General features: G+C 40.2%; 1 protein-coding gene across 11 annotated transcripts in view; it reads right to left on the bottom strand.

The window, feature by feature from the left end:
• The window catches only part of NF1 (neurofibromin 1), a 292,484-nt gene that overhangs the window by 189,990 nt on the left and 85,910 nt on the right, over window positions 1-16,584 (bottom strand). For all 11 annotated transcript variants that reach the window (XR_012425488.1, XR_012425489.1, XM_074018949.1 and 8 more), the window contains 3 exons: window positions 9,100-9,167; window positions 8,795-8,870; window positions 7,598-7,755 (listed from right to left, as the gene is read on the bottom strand). Coding sequence is in view for 9 of the 11 variants with exons in the window: in XM_074018949.1 (XP_073875050.1) it covers window positions 7,598-7,755; window positions 8,795-8,870; window positions 9,100-9,167 (302 nt within the window). In the remaining 2 variants the exon portion in view is untranslated. The remainder of the gene's footprint in view (window positions 1-7,597; window positions 7,756-8,794; window positions 8,871-9,099; window positions 9,168-16,584) is intronic.

Genomic DNA, 16,584 nt, shown 5'->3' with positions numbered 1-16,584 from the left:
GCTTACTTGTGCCTTCAGGACCTGCTTGAGCCCAATCTTGTATGTACCACTTCCATTTGATGATGGAATGCTGCTGTGCATGGCCCACTTTATGGCTAGATGGGTCAGAAAGCACCCAGTTCATGATAGGCAGTTCAGGTCACACAGTGACTTGAAGACCCACAGTCAAACGTTCAGTTTCCACCAAAGCCCAGTAACAGGTCAAGAGCTGTCTCTCAAAAGGAGAGCAGTTATCTGCAGAAGACGGCAGGGTCTTGCTCCAAAATCCTAGAGTCCTCCGCTGTGATTTACCTACGGGGGCCTGCCAAAGGCTCCAAACAGCATCCTTATCTGTCATTGACACTTCAAACACCATTGGATCTGCTGGGTCATATGGCCCAAGTGGCAGAGCAGCTTGCACAGCAGCCTGGACCTGCTGCAGAGCATTCTCCTGTTCTGGACCCCACTCAAAACTGGCAGTCTTTTGGGTCACTGGATAAATGGGCCAGGGTAACACACCTAAATGAGAAATGTTGCCTCCAAAATTCAAATAGGCCCACTAGGTGTTGTGCCTCTTTCTTTTTTGTAGGAGGGGCCAAATGCCGCAACTTATCCTTCACCTTAGAAAGAATATCTTGACAGGCCCCACACCCCTGGAGCCCTAGAAATTTTACTGAGGCAGAAGGACCCTGAGTTTTAGTCGGATTTTTTTTTTTTTTTTTCTTGAGACGGAGTCTGGCTCTGTCGCCCGGGCTGGAGTGCAGTGGCCGGATCTCAGCTCACTGCAAGCTCCGCCCCCCGGGTTTATGCCATTCTCCTGCCTCAGCCTCCGGAGTAGCTGGGACTACAGGCGCCCGCCACCTCGCCCGGCTAGTTTTTTGTATTTTTTAGTAGAGACGGGGTTTCACCGTGTTCGCCAGGATGGTCTCGATCTCCTGACCTCGTGATCCGCCCGTCTCGGCCTCCCAAAGTGCTGGGATTACAGGCTTGAGCCACCGCGCCCGGCCTTAGTCGGATTTATTTCCCATTCTCTGGCATCCAAATGTCTCACCAATAAGTCCAGCGCATTTGCTACTGCTTGCTCACTGAATCCAATCAGCATAATATCATCAATGTAATGGGCCAGTGCGATATGTTGTGGAAGTGAAACTCGATCAAGGTCTCTCCAAGTAAGATCATGACACAGAACTGGAGAGCTGATATACCACCGAGGTAGGATAGTAAAGGTATATCCTACCTCCGCTGAAGGCAAATTGCTTCTGATGGGTCTTATGGACAGGAATGGAGAAAAAGGTATTTGCCAAGTCAATGGCTGCACACCAGGTACCAGGAGATGTGTTAATTTGCTCGAGCAGTGAAACCACATCTGGAACAGCAGCTGCAATTGGAGTCACCACTTGGTTAAGCTAACAATTATCCACTGTCATTCCCCAAGACCCATCTGTCTTCTGCACAGGCGAAATGGAAGAGATGAACGAAGATGTGGGGAGAATCACCACCTCTGAGTCTTTCCAAGTCCTTGACGGTGTCACTAATCTCCACAGTCGCTCCAGGGATGCAATATTGTTTTTGATTTACTATTTTTCTAGTTAGAGGCAGCTTTAATGGCTTCCATTTGGCCTTTCCCACTATAGTAGTAGGCCTCATCCTACCAGTCAGGGAGCCAATGTGGGTGTTCTGCCAGCTGCTAAGTATGTCTATGTCAATTATGCATCTGGCACTGGGGAAATGACCACAGGATGAGTCCAGGGACCCACTGTAAGTCAGACCTGAGCTAAAACTCCATTAATTTACCTGACCTCCATAAGCCCCTACTTTAACTGGAGGACCACAATGACATTTTGGGTCTCCTGGAATCAATGTCAGTGTAGAGCCAGTGTCCAGTAGTCCCCAAAATGTCTGATCATTTCCCTTTCCCCAGTGCACAGTTACCCTGGTAAAAGGCCAGAGGTCTCCTTGGGGAAGGATGGGAGAAAGATTCACTGCATAAACTGTCACTAATATAGTGGGGTCTTTCCTCAAGGGGACCCGACCCCAGCTTTCATTCAAGAGGTTCTGGGTCTGTAAACTGGCTCAAGTCTGGAAACCGATTGAGGAGTCATAATTCTGTTTTTTATAATTCAAATTAGTCTTTTGTTCATTCAACCTAGAAGTTTTCTGCTTGTATAAATTAAGTGAGAGTGCAGTAGGCTTCCTATCAATTTCATTTTTAGGAACATCATGACTAATTAGCTAATGCCAGAGCTCTAAACGAGTCAGACTATTCTTTTTTTTTTTAATTTATTTTTTATTATTATTATACTTTAAGTTCTAGGGTACATGTGCATAACGTGCAGGTTTGTTACATATGTATACTTGTGCCATGTTGGTGTGCTGCACCCATCAACTCGTCAGCACCCATCAACTCGTCATTTACATCAGGTATAACTCCCAACGCAATCCCTCCCCCCTCCCCACTCCCCATGATAGGCCCCGGTGCGTGATGTTCCCCTTCCCGAGTCCAAGTGATCTCATTGTTCAGTTCCCACCTATGAGTGAGAACATGCGGTGTTTGGTTTTCTGTTCTTGTGATAGTTTGCTAAGAATGATGGTTTCCAGCTGCATACATGTCCCTACAAAGGACACAAACTCATCCTTTTTTATGGCTGCATAGTATTCCATGGTGTATATGTGCCACATTTTCTTAATCCAGTCTGTCACTGATGGACATTTGGGTTGATTCCAAGTCTTTGCTATTGTGAATAGTGCCACATGTGTCTTTATAGCAGCATTATTTACAAGCCTTTGGGTATATACCCAGTAATGGGATGGCTGGGTCATATGGTACATCTAGTTCTAGATCCTTGAGGAATCGCCATACTGTTTTCCATAATGGTTGAACTAGTTTACAATCCCACCAACAGTGTAAAAGTGTTCCTATTTCTCCACATCCTCTCCAGCACCTGTTGTTTCCTGACTTTTTAATGATCGCCATTCTAACTGGTGTGAGATGGTATCTCATTGTGGTTTTGATTTGCATTTCTCTGATGGCCAGTGATGATGAGCATTTTTTCATGTGTCTGTTGGCTGTATGAATGTCTTCTTTTGAGAAATGTCTGTTCATATCCTTTGCCCACTTTTTGATGGGGTTGTTTGATGGGGTTGTTGTAAATTTGTTTGAGTTCTTTGTAGGTTCTGGATATTAGCCCTTTGTCTGATGAGTACATTGCAAAAATTTTCTCCCATTCTGTAGGTTGTCTGTTCACTCTGATGGTAGTTTCTTTTGCTGTGCAGAAGCTCTTTAGTTTAATGAGATCCCATTTGTCAATTTTGGCTTTTGCTGCCGTTGCTTTTGGTGTTTTAGACATGAAGCCTTTGCCCATGCCTATGTCCTGAATGGTACTACCTAGGTTTTCCTCTAGGGTTTTTATGGTATTAGGTCTAACATTTAAGTCTCTAATCCATCTTGAATTAATTTTCGTATAAGGAGTAAGGAAAGGATCCAGTTTCTGCTTTCTACTTATGGCTAGCCAATTTTCCCAGCACCATTTATTAAATAGGGAACCCTTTCCCCATTTCTTGTTTCTCTTAGGTTTGTCAAAGATCAGATGGCTGTAGATGTGTGGTATTATTTCTGAGGACTCTGTTCTGTTCCATTGGTCTATATCTCTGTTTTGGTACCAGTACCATGCTGTTTTGGTTACTGTAGCCTTGTAGTCTAATTTGAAGTCAGGTAGTGTGATGCCTCCAGCTTTGTTCTTTGACTTAGGATTGTCTTGGAGATGTGGGCTCTTTTTTGGTTCCATATGAACTTTAAAGCAGTTTTTTCCAATTCTGTGAAGAAACTCATTGGTAGCTTGATGGGGATGGCATTGAATCTATAAATAACCTTGGGCAGTATGGCCATTTTCACGATATTGATTCTTCCTATCCATGAGCATGGTATGTTCTTCCATTTGTTTGTGTCCTCTTTTATTTCACTGAGCAGTGGTTTGTAGTTCTCCTTGAAGAGGTCCTTTACATCCCTTGTAAGTTGGATTCCTAGGTATTTGATTCTCTTTGAAGCAATTGTGAATGGAAGTTCATTCATGATTTGGCTCTCTGTTTGTCTGTTACTGGTGTATAAGAATGCTTGTGATTTTTGCACATTAATTTTGTATCCTGAGACTTTGCTGAAGTTGCTTATCAGCTTAAGGAGATTTTAGGCTGAGACAATGGGGTTTTCTAAATATACAATCATGTCATCTGCAAAGAGGGACAATTTGACTTCTTCTTTTCCTAACTGAATACCCTTGATTTCCTTCTCTTGCCTGACTGCCCTAGCCAGAACTTCCAACACTATGTTGAATAGGAGTGGTGAGAGAGGGCATCCCTGTCTTGTGCCAGTTTTCAAAGGGAATTTTTCCAGTTTTTGCCCATTCAGTATGATATTGGCTGTGGGTTTGTCATAAATAGCTCTTATTATTTTGAGGTACGTTCCATCAATACCGAATTTATTGAGCGTTTTTAGCATGAAGGGCTGCTGAATTTTGTCAAAAGCCTTTTATGCATCTATTTAGATAATCACGTGGTTCTTGTCTTTGGTTCTGTTTATATGCTGGATTATGTTTATTGATTTGCGAATGTTGAACCAGCCTTGCATCCCAGGGATGAAGCCCACTTGATCATGGTGGATAAGCTTTTTGATGTGCTGCTGAATCCGGTTTGCCAGTATTTTATTGAGGATTTTTGCATTGATGTTCATCAGGGGTGTTGGTCTAATTGCCGCTTTGCCTGTGCTGTCCATTAAGGCAGCTACGCCCACCTTGCCTTTGACGGTCAAGAGTTGCCACTTGGCTCCTGCCACCTCAGGAGCCAATTATTCCCACTGTATTTAAATTTTGTAGTTGAGTGACTGTGGTTCCCAATGTCAGATCTGACATACAGAGAAGAGCAATTACAGGGCTCTTCAGAGATGCAGGTGCTGCCCTCACAAATCTATTTCTCAAGGCATTGGTCAAGGATATATCTTCTGGACCCTCCCAGTTGGGATGAGTAGGTCTAAAATGACTAATCCACCATCCCAATCTCCCTAAGCCTTTAGATCCCTTTCTCTACATTAAACCAAGTGAGATCAGGCATTTCCAGCTCACTCACAGTGGGCCATCTTTTAATCCATATATCAGCTAACCAAGCAAATAATCTATTAGAACCTTTTTTAACTCCCCAAGCTGCAACATTATATGCAGAGTCCCTACTTTGTGGTCCCAAATAAATAAATTCAACTCTATTTTCCTTCCATCATTATCCCACACCTTTACTATCTATTCTCATGCCTGTTTTCCAGATCTGTTTATATAAATTAGAAAACTCAAGCAGTTCTTTTCAAGTGTAGTGCACCTCCTCATGGGTCACACTCTCAGCCTCACCTCTAGGGACTTGCCAGGACTTTAGTCTGGTTATAGGTCTAGAAGCAATCAGGGATGTTGGGGGTGGTTCCTGAGGAGAATCAACATTATCTTGCTTGGCAATTGCCTCAGGGGAGGCCATCACTGTTGCCTCAGGCAGCGCAGGGTTTATCTCTTCAGACAAAGGTGGAAAGGCTGATGGCAGCATGGCTCCAGGAGGGGATGCTGCCGTTACTGGGAATGGGGAAGCTATTTCTTCTGGCAAAAAAGGTTCATCAGAGTTTACAAACTCAAGAGTCCCCAGATTCATCAGGGTCCTCCCATAGATCCCCTTTCCAAGTTGCAGGGTCCCATTCTTTTCCAATCAATGCCCTTACTTTAACAGTAGACACCTAGCGAGACTGTGCACGCACCTTTCATTGTATGTCAGACACTTGCACGGTAAGAGCTTGTATCTGTTCTTCCACAATTTCAGTTATTTCTCTACAGGAGCTAAGACTCTCACTCAGGGCAATCTGAGCAGTATCTGCTTCTGAAGCCGGGACACAGAATCCCTGAGTTCATCATTTTCTTTCATCACTTTGTCCACCGAATTTAGGAGCAACCAACCAGCTTCATTATGTTGTTTGGTTCTCCATATATGGTCAAAGGTATTATATATATAGTCACTAAACTCCTTGCCTCTTACTAGGGGTGAATCAGGAGTGTCAAATGCATTTATTTTGCATAATTCTCTCAACAGTTCATGCCGACGACTATCAGTGTTCTCTACACTATTAGAAGTAGAGTCCTTAGCATTTGGGGGTCTAATCATATTAAGCAGCAAACTCTAGAAACCTCCAAACTAAAAAACTCCATCCTTAATATTCTGTTCCTCTAGAATCACTCCTTGTACCAAAATCTCTATTAGGGTTCTCTAGAGGGACAGAACTAACAGAATATTTATATAAATGGCATATTAAGTATTAACTCGCACAATCACAATGTCCCACAATAGGCTGTCTGCAGGCTGAGAGGCAAGAAAAGCCAGTCCAAGTTCCAAAACTGAAGAACATGGAGTCTGATGTTTGAGGGCAGGAAGCATCCTGCACAGGAGAAAGATGTAGGCTAGTAGGCTAGGCCCATCTCTCTTTTCACATTTTTCTGCCAGCTTATATTCTAGCCATGCTGGCAGCTGATTAAATGGTACCCACCCAGATTAAGGGTGGGTCTGCCTTTCCCAGCCCACAACTCAAATGTTAACCTCCTTTAGCAACACCCTCACAGATACTCCAGGATCAATACTTTATATCCTTCAATCCAATCAAGTTGACACTCAGTATTTATCATCATACCTACTATTTTGAAGGGCTCCAAAACAATCTACCATGAAAAATGGTGTCCTCATAATGGAAAAGTTGAGATATACACCTAAGTGGAGTAACACACAATCACAGACTCTCAAGGATTACCTGGTTCATTTATTTACCCTTTAATGTATACATTCCCTACCCAATACTTCTACAAAGTAATAAATCATTGACCTGATTCTGAACATCTCCATCTACAGGCAAACCATGAAGGAACCCATCTCATGTTTAGCCACCTAAGAGTATTTCTCCAAAACCAGCAAAAAATGAAAAAAAAAATTATTTGCAAAACAAACTGCATATTGAAATTTCAGTAAAACTCTAAGATTAATACTCAGTTCTTTTTTTTTTTCAATCACCTAGGTGATTATTTAAAAAAATTTTAAGAGCCTCCTAGAATTACCAGGTGTCACAGTGCCAATTTCACTACAGATGGTATATGCAAGAGCCTTACCTTCCTGGCAAAATTCTTTGAAAACTGTTCTAAAATACCTCAAATGAGTTACTACATAATTTCAGTAGCACCATATGGACACACACCTAAGTACATGCAAATAACACACTATAAAAGTGATGAAGTCAAGTAGGGCAATCCTTGCAGTGAATATTAGAGAAACTACATCTAATATTAACAGAGGTACCATTTAGTCTTCTCAGATAAAAGAATGAAACTAAGGGATTATTTTAAATCTTTGATCATTGACTGGTATTATTTATCCCTCTGCCAAATAAAATTATGTATGAGTATGTCTCTTCTAAGTCCATCAAACAAAGAAACCTAAAATAATTTAAATGGTGCCCTGAAATAGCTTGCTGAAATAATAAGCCTAAAGTAATACACACCTCGAGTAAAATAAACTGCTTCACATCTAGATATAATGGAAATAATTCTGCCCTCCTTACCTTATTCATGTTGTTTTCATCAACCACATCCTTGGATATATCCTGGATTATTTCTGGACACAAGATAAGGAGAATGATTTGTAGTGGCCAAACTGCTGCTTTACGTTTGGTGCTTTCAGCAAAACCATCCACCAAGTCAAACAGCTTTTCTGCACATTCTACATGAAAAATATATTAAATGACATTATTAGATAGGAACAAAATCCCTGGCATTAAAGTAAAAGCTGACACTATGTAAAAACCCAAGGGCATGGCTCACGTCTATAATCCCAGCACTTTGGGAGGCTGAGGCGGGCGGATCACGAAGTCAGCAGATCGAGACCATCCTGGCTAACGCGGTGAAACCCCGTCTCCACTAAAAATACAAAAAATTAGCCAGGAGTGGTGGCGGGCACCTGCAGTCCCAGCTACTCAGGAGGCTGAGGCAGGAGAATGGCATGAACCTGAGAGGCGGAGCTTGCAGTGAGCCGAGATTGCGCCACTGCACTCCAGCCTGGGAGACAGAGCAAGGCTCCATCTCAAAAAAACAAAAACAAAAAAACAAAAAAACCCAAGGGCAACACTTTTAAAAGATAAACATGGAACTAAACATGGAACTTCATTTAAGCAACTACACAAATGCATTCTGGTAAGTAGACAAGCAATGTAATACTGTCTATGTGTTAGAAGAGTTATCTTGATCTATCCTGGAAAAGCCCACATTTTAGAATGGATGATCGTGTATTTGGTCTCACTGGGCAGGCCCTTACGCAAAGTGTGATGTACCCAAGCAACAAAGACCAAACAGCTTCCCAAAAAGAATCACCAAAGTTCTCCAGGAGTCTGTATTCTCTGCCTTGCAGTTGTGTCTTACATCATAGGTAAGAATATTACTACTTTATATGCATCTCCCTAAATACAAAATAAAGCTTCAGAGCACATGCTTCTCCACAACAAAGAGCCAAACATCCCATCCTATCACAACTCTAAAGATCTGACCTTCATTTCAGACTACTTTGCTTGCTCCAAGGAAAGGAAGAGGGTTGGGCGTAATTTGGAAATGTAAGAGAAAAACAATATTTCCTATTTGACGCCAGTTGACAATAGAAGACGTAAAAGCACCTTTATAACAAAAATAACTTGGAAAATGATAGGTTTTTATGTCACAAGTAGGCATTTAAAAGACCAAAAAAAAAAAAAAATCAATCTTATCCTTACCAGCCATATCAGTCTGTGGGATCTGGTATAGTTTTGTAAATTCATCTGGATAATTTTCTACCCAGTTCCAAAATGCCTATAAATGAACAAACACATGTCTTTATATGAAAGCAGTGATCTTTTGTAATATAGTAAATAAAATGTCACAAACTTCTAACTTCCTTCATAATAATATTACAATGTATTCTTCCTGAAAATTAATGTGAAACTATCACTCAAGTCATAACTTTTTGATTCAGGATGCTAACGACAGCAAATTTTATCACCGAAAACAAAATTTTAATACCAGAGAGGTTGTAACTTACCTTTTCCAGGCTATTTATAACTGCTAACTGTGCAACCTTCTTTAGGGCTTTAAATTTAAATGCTGTTTCTGGAAAAAACACAATTTTTAAAAATTAACTCTAGAATAAGTTAACACAAATACAACTCAGAGCAAAATAACTTTCCATTTACTTATTACTTTTGCTCCAATGTTATCTGTAAGCAATGAAAGGTAAAGACACCTAACACAAACCCAAAACTTGATAGTTGCCTGCTAGGAAAGAAAAATTCCAAAACAGCAAATATGTCTTGGACATCAATGATTATGAGCTTCTTCCTTTGTTTTTAATAACTTGCTTTTTCAAAAAAAGTATAAAACACATACAGGATATTGATTCTTCCTATCCATGAGCATGGAATGGTTTTCCATTTGTGTCCTCTCTTATTTCCTAGAGCAGTGATTTGTAGTTCTCCTTGAAGAGGTCCTTCACATCCCTTGTAAGTTGTATTCCTAGGTATTTTATTCTCTTTGTAGCAATTGTGAATGGGAGTTCACTCATGATTTGGCTCTCTGTCTGTTATTGGTATATAGGAATGCTTGTGAGTTTTACACACTGATTTTGTATCCTGAGACTTTGCTGAAGTTGCTTATCAGCTTAAGGAGATTGTGGGCTGAGATGATGGGGTTTTCTAAACATACAACCATGTCATCTGCAAACAGGGACAATTTGACTTCCTCTTTTCCTACCTGAATACCCTTTATTTCTTTCTCTTCCCTGATTGCCCTGGCCAGAACTTCCAATATTATGTTGAATAGGAGTGGTGAGAAGGGGGCATCCTTGTCTTGTGCCGGTTTTCAAAGGGAATGCTTCCAGTTTTTGCCCATTCAGTATGATATTGGCTGTGGGTTTGTCATAAATAGCTCTTATTATTTTGAGATACGTTTGATCAATACCTAGTTTATTCAGTTTTTGGCATGAAAGGGTGTTGAATTTTATCAAAGGCCTTTTCTGCATCTATTGAGATAATCATGTGGTTTTTGTTGTTGGTTCTGTTTATGTGATGGATTGCTTTCATTGATTTGTGTATGTTGAACCAGCCTTGCATCCCAGAGATGAAGCCAACTTGATCATGGTGGACAAGCTTTTTGATGTGATTGTTGGATTCAGTTTGCCAGTATTTTATTGAGGATTTTCGCATCAATGTTCATCAGGGATATTGGTCTAAACTTTTCTCTTGCTTTTGTGTCTCTGCCAGGTTTTGGTATCAGGATGACGCTTATAAAACGAGTTAGGGAGGATTCACTCTTTTTCTATTGTTTGAAATAGTTTCAGAAGGAATGGTACCAGCTCCTCTTTGTACCTCTGGTAGAATGTGGCTGTGAATCCATCTGGTCCTGGACTTTCATTGGTTGACAGGCTATTAATTATTGCCTCAATTTCAGAACTTGTTACTGGTCTATTCAGGGATTCAACTTCTTCATGGTTTAGTCTTGGCAGGGTGTACATATCCAGGAATTTATCCATTTCTTCTAGATTTTCTAGTTTACTTGTGTAGAGGTGTTTATAGTATTCTCTGACAGTAGCTTGTACTTCTGTGGGATCGGTGCTGATATCCCTTTTATCATTTTTTATTGCATCTATTTGATTCTTCTTTCTTCCTTCCTTATTAGTCTGGCTAGTGGTCTATCTATTTTCTTGATCTTTTCAAAAAAAACCAGCTCCTGGATTCATTGATTTTTTTTCTTTGGAGACAGAGTCTTGCTCTGTCGCCCAGGCTGGAGTGCAGTGGCGCGATATGGGCTCACTGCAAGCTCTGCCTCCCAGATGCATGTCATTCTCTTGCCTCAGACTCCCAAGTAGCTGGGACTACAGGCACCCACCACCATGCCTGGCTAATTTTTTTGTATTTTTAGTAGAGACGAGTTTCACTGAGACCAAGGCAGGCAGATCATGAGGTAAGGAGATTCACTGATTTTTTGAAAGTTTTTTCGTATCTCTGTATCCTTCAGTTCTGCTCTGAACTTAGTTATTTCTTGCCTTCTGCTAGCTTTTGAATTTGTTTGCTCTTGCTTCTCTAGTTCTTTTAATTGTGATGTTAGGGTGTCAATTTTAGATCTTTCCTGCTTTCTCTTCTGGGCATTTAGTGCTATAAATTTCCCTCTACGCAGTGCTATAAATGTATCCCAGAGGTTCTGCTACGTTGTGTATTTTTCTCATTGGTTTGAAAGAACATCTTTATTTCTGCTTTCATTTCGTTATTTTCCCAGTAGTCATTCAGGAGCAGGTTGTTCAGTTTCCATGTAGTTGTGTGGTTTAGAGTGAGTTTCTTAATCCTGAGTTCTAATTTGATTGCACTGTGGTCTGAGAGACTATTTGTTATGATTTCCATTCTTTGGCATTTGCTGAAGAGTGTTTGTACTTCCAATTATGTGGTCAATTTTAGAATAAGTGCGATGTGGTGCTAAGAAGAATGTATATTCTGTTGATTTGGGGTGGAGAGTTCTGTAGATGTCTATTACATCCGCTTGGTCCAGAGCTTAGTTCAAGTCCTGGATATTCTTGTTAATTTTCTGTCTCGTTGATCTGTCTAATGTTGACAGTGGGGTGTTAAAGTCTCCCACTATTATTGTGTGGGAGTCTAAGTCTCTTTGTAGGTCTCTAAAGACTTGCTTTATGAATCTGGGTGCTCCTGTATTGGGTGCATATATATTTAGGGTAGTTAGCTCTTCTTGTTGCATTGATCCCTTTACCATTATGTAATACCCGTCTTTGACTCTTTTGATCTTTTTTGTTGGTTTAAAGTCTGTTTTATCAGAGACAAGGATTGCAACCCTGCTGTTTTTTGCTTTCCATTTGCTTGGTAAATCCTCCTCCATCCCTTTATTTCGAACCTATGTGTATCTTTGCATGTGAGATGGGTCTCCTGAACGCAGCACACTGATAGGTCTTGACTCTTTATCCAGTTTGCCAGTCTATGTCTTTTAATTGGGGCATTTAGCCTGTTTACATTTAAAGTTAATATTGTTATGCGTGAATTTGTTATTATGATGCTAGCTGGTTATTTAGTCCGTTTACATTTAAGGTTAATATTGTTACATGTGAATTTGTCACTATGATGCTAACTGGTTATTTTGTCCATTAGTTGATGCAGTTTCTTCATAGCATAGATGGTCTTTACAATTTGGTATGTTTTTGCCATGGCTGGTACTGGTTGTTCCTTTCCATGCTTAGTGTTTCCATCAGGAGCTCTTGTAAGGCAGGCCTGGTGTTGACAAAATCTCTCAGCATTTGCTTGTCTGTAAAGGATTTTATTTCTCCTTCACTTATGAAGCTTAGTTTGGCTGGATATGAAATTCTCGGATGAAAATTCTTTTCTTTAAGAATGCTGAATATTGGCCCCCACTCTCTTCTGGCTTGTAGGGTTTCTGCCTAGAGATCCTCTGTTAGTCTGATGGGTTTCCCTTTGTGGGTAACCCGACCTTTCTCTCTGGTTGCCCTTAACATTTTTTCCTTCATTTCAACCTTGGTGAATCTGACTATTATGTCTTGGGGTTGCTCTTCTTGAGGATTATCTTCGTAGTGTTCTCTGTATTTCCTAAATTTGAATGTTGGCCTGCCTTGCTAGGTTGGGAAAGTTCTCCTGGATAATATCTTGAAGAGTGTTTTCCAACTTGGTTCCATTCTCCCCGTCACTTTCAGTTACACCAATCAAACATAGATTTGGTCTTTTCACATAGTCTCATATTTTTTGGAGGCTTTGCTTGTTTCTTTTTGCTCTTTTTTCTCTAATCATGTCTTCTCGCTTTACTTCATTGAGTTGATCTTCAATCTCTAATATCCTTTCTTCTGCTTGATCGATTTGGCTATTAATACTTGTGTATGCTTCACGAAGTTCTCGTGCTGTATTTTTCAGCTCCATCAGGTCATTTATGTTCTTCTCTAAGACGGTTACTCTAGTCACCAATTCGTCTAATCTTTTTCACAGGTTCTTCGCTTCCTTGCATTGGCTTAGAACATGCTCCTTTAGCTCCAAGGAATCTGTTACTACCCATCTTCTGAAGCCTACTATTGTCAATTCGTCAAACTCATTCTTCGTCCAGTTTTGTTCCCCTGCTGGTGAGGAGTTGTTATCCTTTGGAGGAGAAGAGGCATTCTGGTTTTTTTTTTTCAGCCTTTTTGCACTGGTTTCTCCCCATCTTCGTGGATTTACCTACCTTTAGTCTTTGATGTTGGTGATGTTGATACTATTCCTTTCTTAGTTTTCCTTCTAACAGTCAGACCCCTCTGCTGCAGGTCTGGAGTTTGCTGGAGGTCCATTCCAGACCCTGTCTGCCAGGGTATCACCAGCGAAGGCTGCAGAACAACAAAGACTGCTGCCTGTTCTTACCCATGGAAGCTTTGTCCCAGAGGGGCACCCGCCAGATGCCAGCCAGAGAGGATATAAACAAATGGAAAAACATTCCATGCTCAAGGATAGGAAGAATCAATATCGTGAAAATGGCCATACTGCCCAAAGCAATTTATAGATTCAATGCTACCCCATCAAACTATCACTGACTTTCTTCATAGAATTAGAAAAAACTACTTTAAATTTCATATGAAACCAAAAAAGAGCCTGCATAACCAAGACAATCCTAAGCAAAAAGAACAAAGCTGACTTCAAACTGTATTACAAGGCTACAGTAACCAAAACAGCATGGTACTGGTACCAAAACAGATACATAGACGAATGGAACAGAACAGAGTCCTCAGAAATAACACCACACATCTACAACCATCTGATCTTTGACAAACCTGACAAAAACAAGCAATGAAGAAAGGATTCCCCATTTAATAAATGGTATTGGCAAAACTGGCCAGCCATATGCATAAAACTGAAACTGGACCCTTTCCTTACACCTTATACAATAATTAACGCAAGATGGACTAAAAACTTAAAAGGAAGACCTAAAACCATAAAAACCCTAGAAGAAAACCTAGGCAATACCATTCAGGACATAAGCATGGGGAAAGACTTCATGACTAAAACACCAAAAGCAATGGCAACAAAAGCCAAAATTGACTTGGCTTTTGTTGGGATCTAATTAAACTGAAGAGCTTCTGCACAGCAAAATGAACTATCACGGAGTTCAGGTATCCTACAGAATGGGAGAAAATTTTTGCAATCTATCCATCTGACAAAGGGCTAATATCCAGAATCTACAAAGAACTTAAATTTACCAGAAAAACACAAACAACCCCATCAAAAAGTAGATGAAGGATATGAACATACACTTCTCAAAAGAAGACATTTATGCAGCCAACAAACATATAGAGAGAAAAGCTCATCATCACTGGTCATTAGATAAATGCAAATCAAAACCACAATGAGATACCATCTCACACCAGGTAGAATCGTGATCATTAAAAAGTCAGGAAACAAAAGATGCTGGAGAGAATGTGGAGAAACAGGAATGCTTTTACACTGTTGATGGTAGTGTAAATTAGTTCAACCACTGTGGAAGACAGTGTGGCGATTCCTCAAGGATTTAGAACTAGAAATACCATTTGACCCAGCAATCCCATTACTGGGTATACACCCAAAGGATTATAAATCATTCTGCTATAAAGACACATGCACACGTATGTTTATTGTGGTACTGTTCACAACAGCAAAGACTTGGAACCAACCCAAATGCCCATCAATGATAGACTGGATAAAGAAAATGTGGCACATATACACCATGGAATACTATGCAGTAGGATAAAAAGGTAAGTTCTTATGTTCTTTGCAGGGACATGGATGAAATTGGAAACCACCATTCTTGGCAAACTAACACAAGAACAGAAAACCAAACACCACATGTTCTCACTCCTAAGTGGGAGTTGAACAATGAGAACACATGTACACAGGGAGGGGACCATCACACACCGGGGCCTGTTGCGGGGTGGGGGGCTAGGGGAGGGATAGCATTAGGAGAAATACCTAAGGTAGATGATGGGTTGATGGGTGCAGCAAACCACCATGGCACATGGACACCTATGTAACAAACCTGCACATTCTGCACATGTACCCCAGAACTTAAAGTATAATAAAAAAATTTTAAAAACATATACAGGGCCAGGCCCGATGACTCACGCCTATAATCTCAGCACTTTGCAAGGCAGGAGTGGGAAGATAGCTTGAGCCCAGAATTTCAAGGCTACAGTATATTATAACCATGTCACTGCATGCCAGCCTGAGCGACAGAGCAAGACTCTGTCAAAAAAAAAAAAAAAGAAAGAAAAAAAGAAAGGAAGCAAAAGCATAAGTGTTCAAGAGAAATTTTTAAAACCATCAATGATTCTATCATTTGGAGACAATCACAGTTAACATCTGGTGGTTTTTCTTCCATCACTTTTCCTATGCATGTAGAAAACAAATATATTTAACATAATTGAGATCATGTAGGCTATACCAAACCCGTTCTTTTTACATGGTGTCCCTAATTTTTTCTGTCAGTAAAAACTCTTCATGTATATATATATGTGTGTGTGTGTGTGTGTGTGTGTGTGTATATATATATTTTTTTTTTTTTGAGATGGAGTCTCGCTCTGTTGCCCAGGCTGGAGTGCAATGGCGCAATGTTGGCTCACTGCAACCTCTGCCTCCCAGGTTCAAGCGATTCTCCTGCCTCAGCCTCCCTAGTAGCTGGGATTACAGGCGTGCACCACCACATCCAGCTAATTTTTGTATTTTTAGTAGAAACGGGGTTTCACCATGTTGGTCAGGCTGTTCTCGAACTCCTGACCTCGTGATCCACCCACGTCGGCCTCCCAAAGTGCTGGGATTACAGGCGTGAGTCACCCCACCTGGCCTATTTTTGATGGCTCTATATGCAATAGTAACTATTACACAAACAAAACATACCATGTATTTTTAGTTAATTCTTTTGGAATTCAATGCTTTCAAAATATTACAGATGAGCAAACTGTGTGTCTAAGGTTACAGATTTAATAAATGACTGAATTGGGCTTTAATATCAAAGTCTTTTCAGTATGCTTTGATGTCTCTCATAATATTTAAGTCATTGTATTAAGTTACTGGTTATTTAAATGTTTTCCAGTTTTAACACTGAAGTTATTTCTGTTATTTCACTATTATAAATAACATTAATAAATACTTTTTTATCAAAATATTTTCCCATATCACTGCTTATTTAAGATAAGGAATCTCTAGAAGTGTCCAGTCACAGAGATGAATATTTTTAAGGCCCTTCATAAAGATTACCAAGTTGCCTTTCATTAGGGTTGAGACAAATGCTGCTATCACCAAGCAGCATACGAAAGTGCCCTCATCTTATCTTTGTCATCACAAAAGCATGTTCATTTTCTTTATTTTGTTAATTGGATTGTTCAAAATAGTAGACTGCATTTTAACGCAAGTAACAGTAAACGTTTCTCTATATACATATATTGGGTATTTTAATTTCTTCTTCTTTAAGTTTATAGTCTACATCCAGAAAAAGATTTATGTCTGGAGAAAATGACCTGTCTATAAATAAT

The sequence above is a fragment of the Macaca fascicularis genome, chromosome 16 (genome assembly GCF_037993035.2).
Source record: "Macaca fascicularis isolate 582-1 chromosome 16, T2T-MFA8v1.1".
NCBI classification, from domain to species: Eukaryota; Metazoa; Chordata; class Mammalia; order Primates; family Cercopithecidae; genus Macaca; species Macaca fascicularis.
Note: the sequence above shows the minus strand (reverse complement) of the source record. Positions and strands in the feature narration are given on the sequence as shown.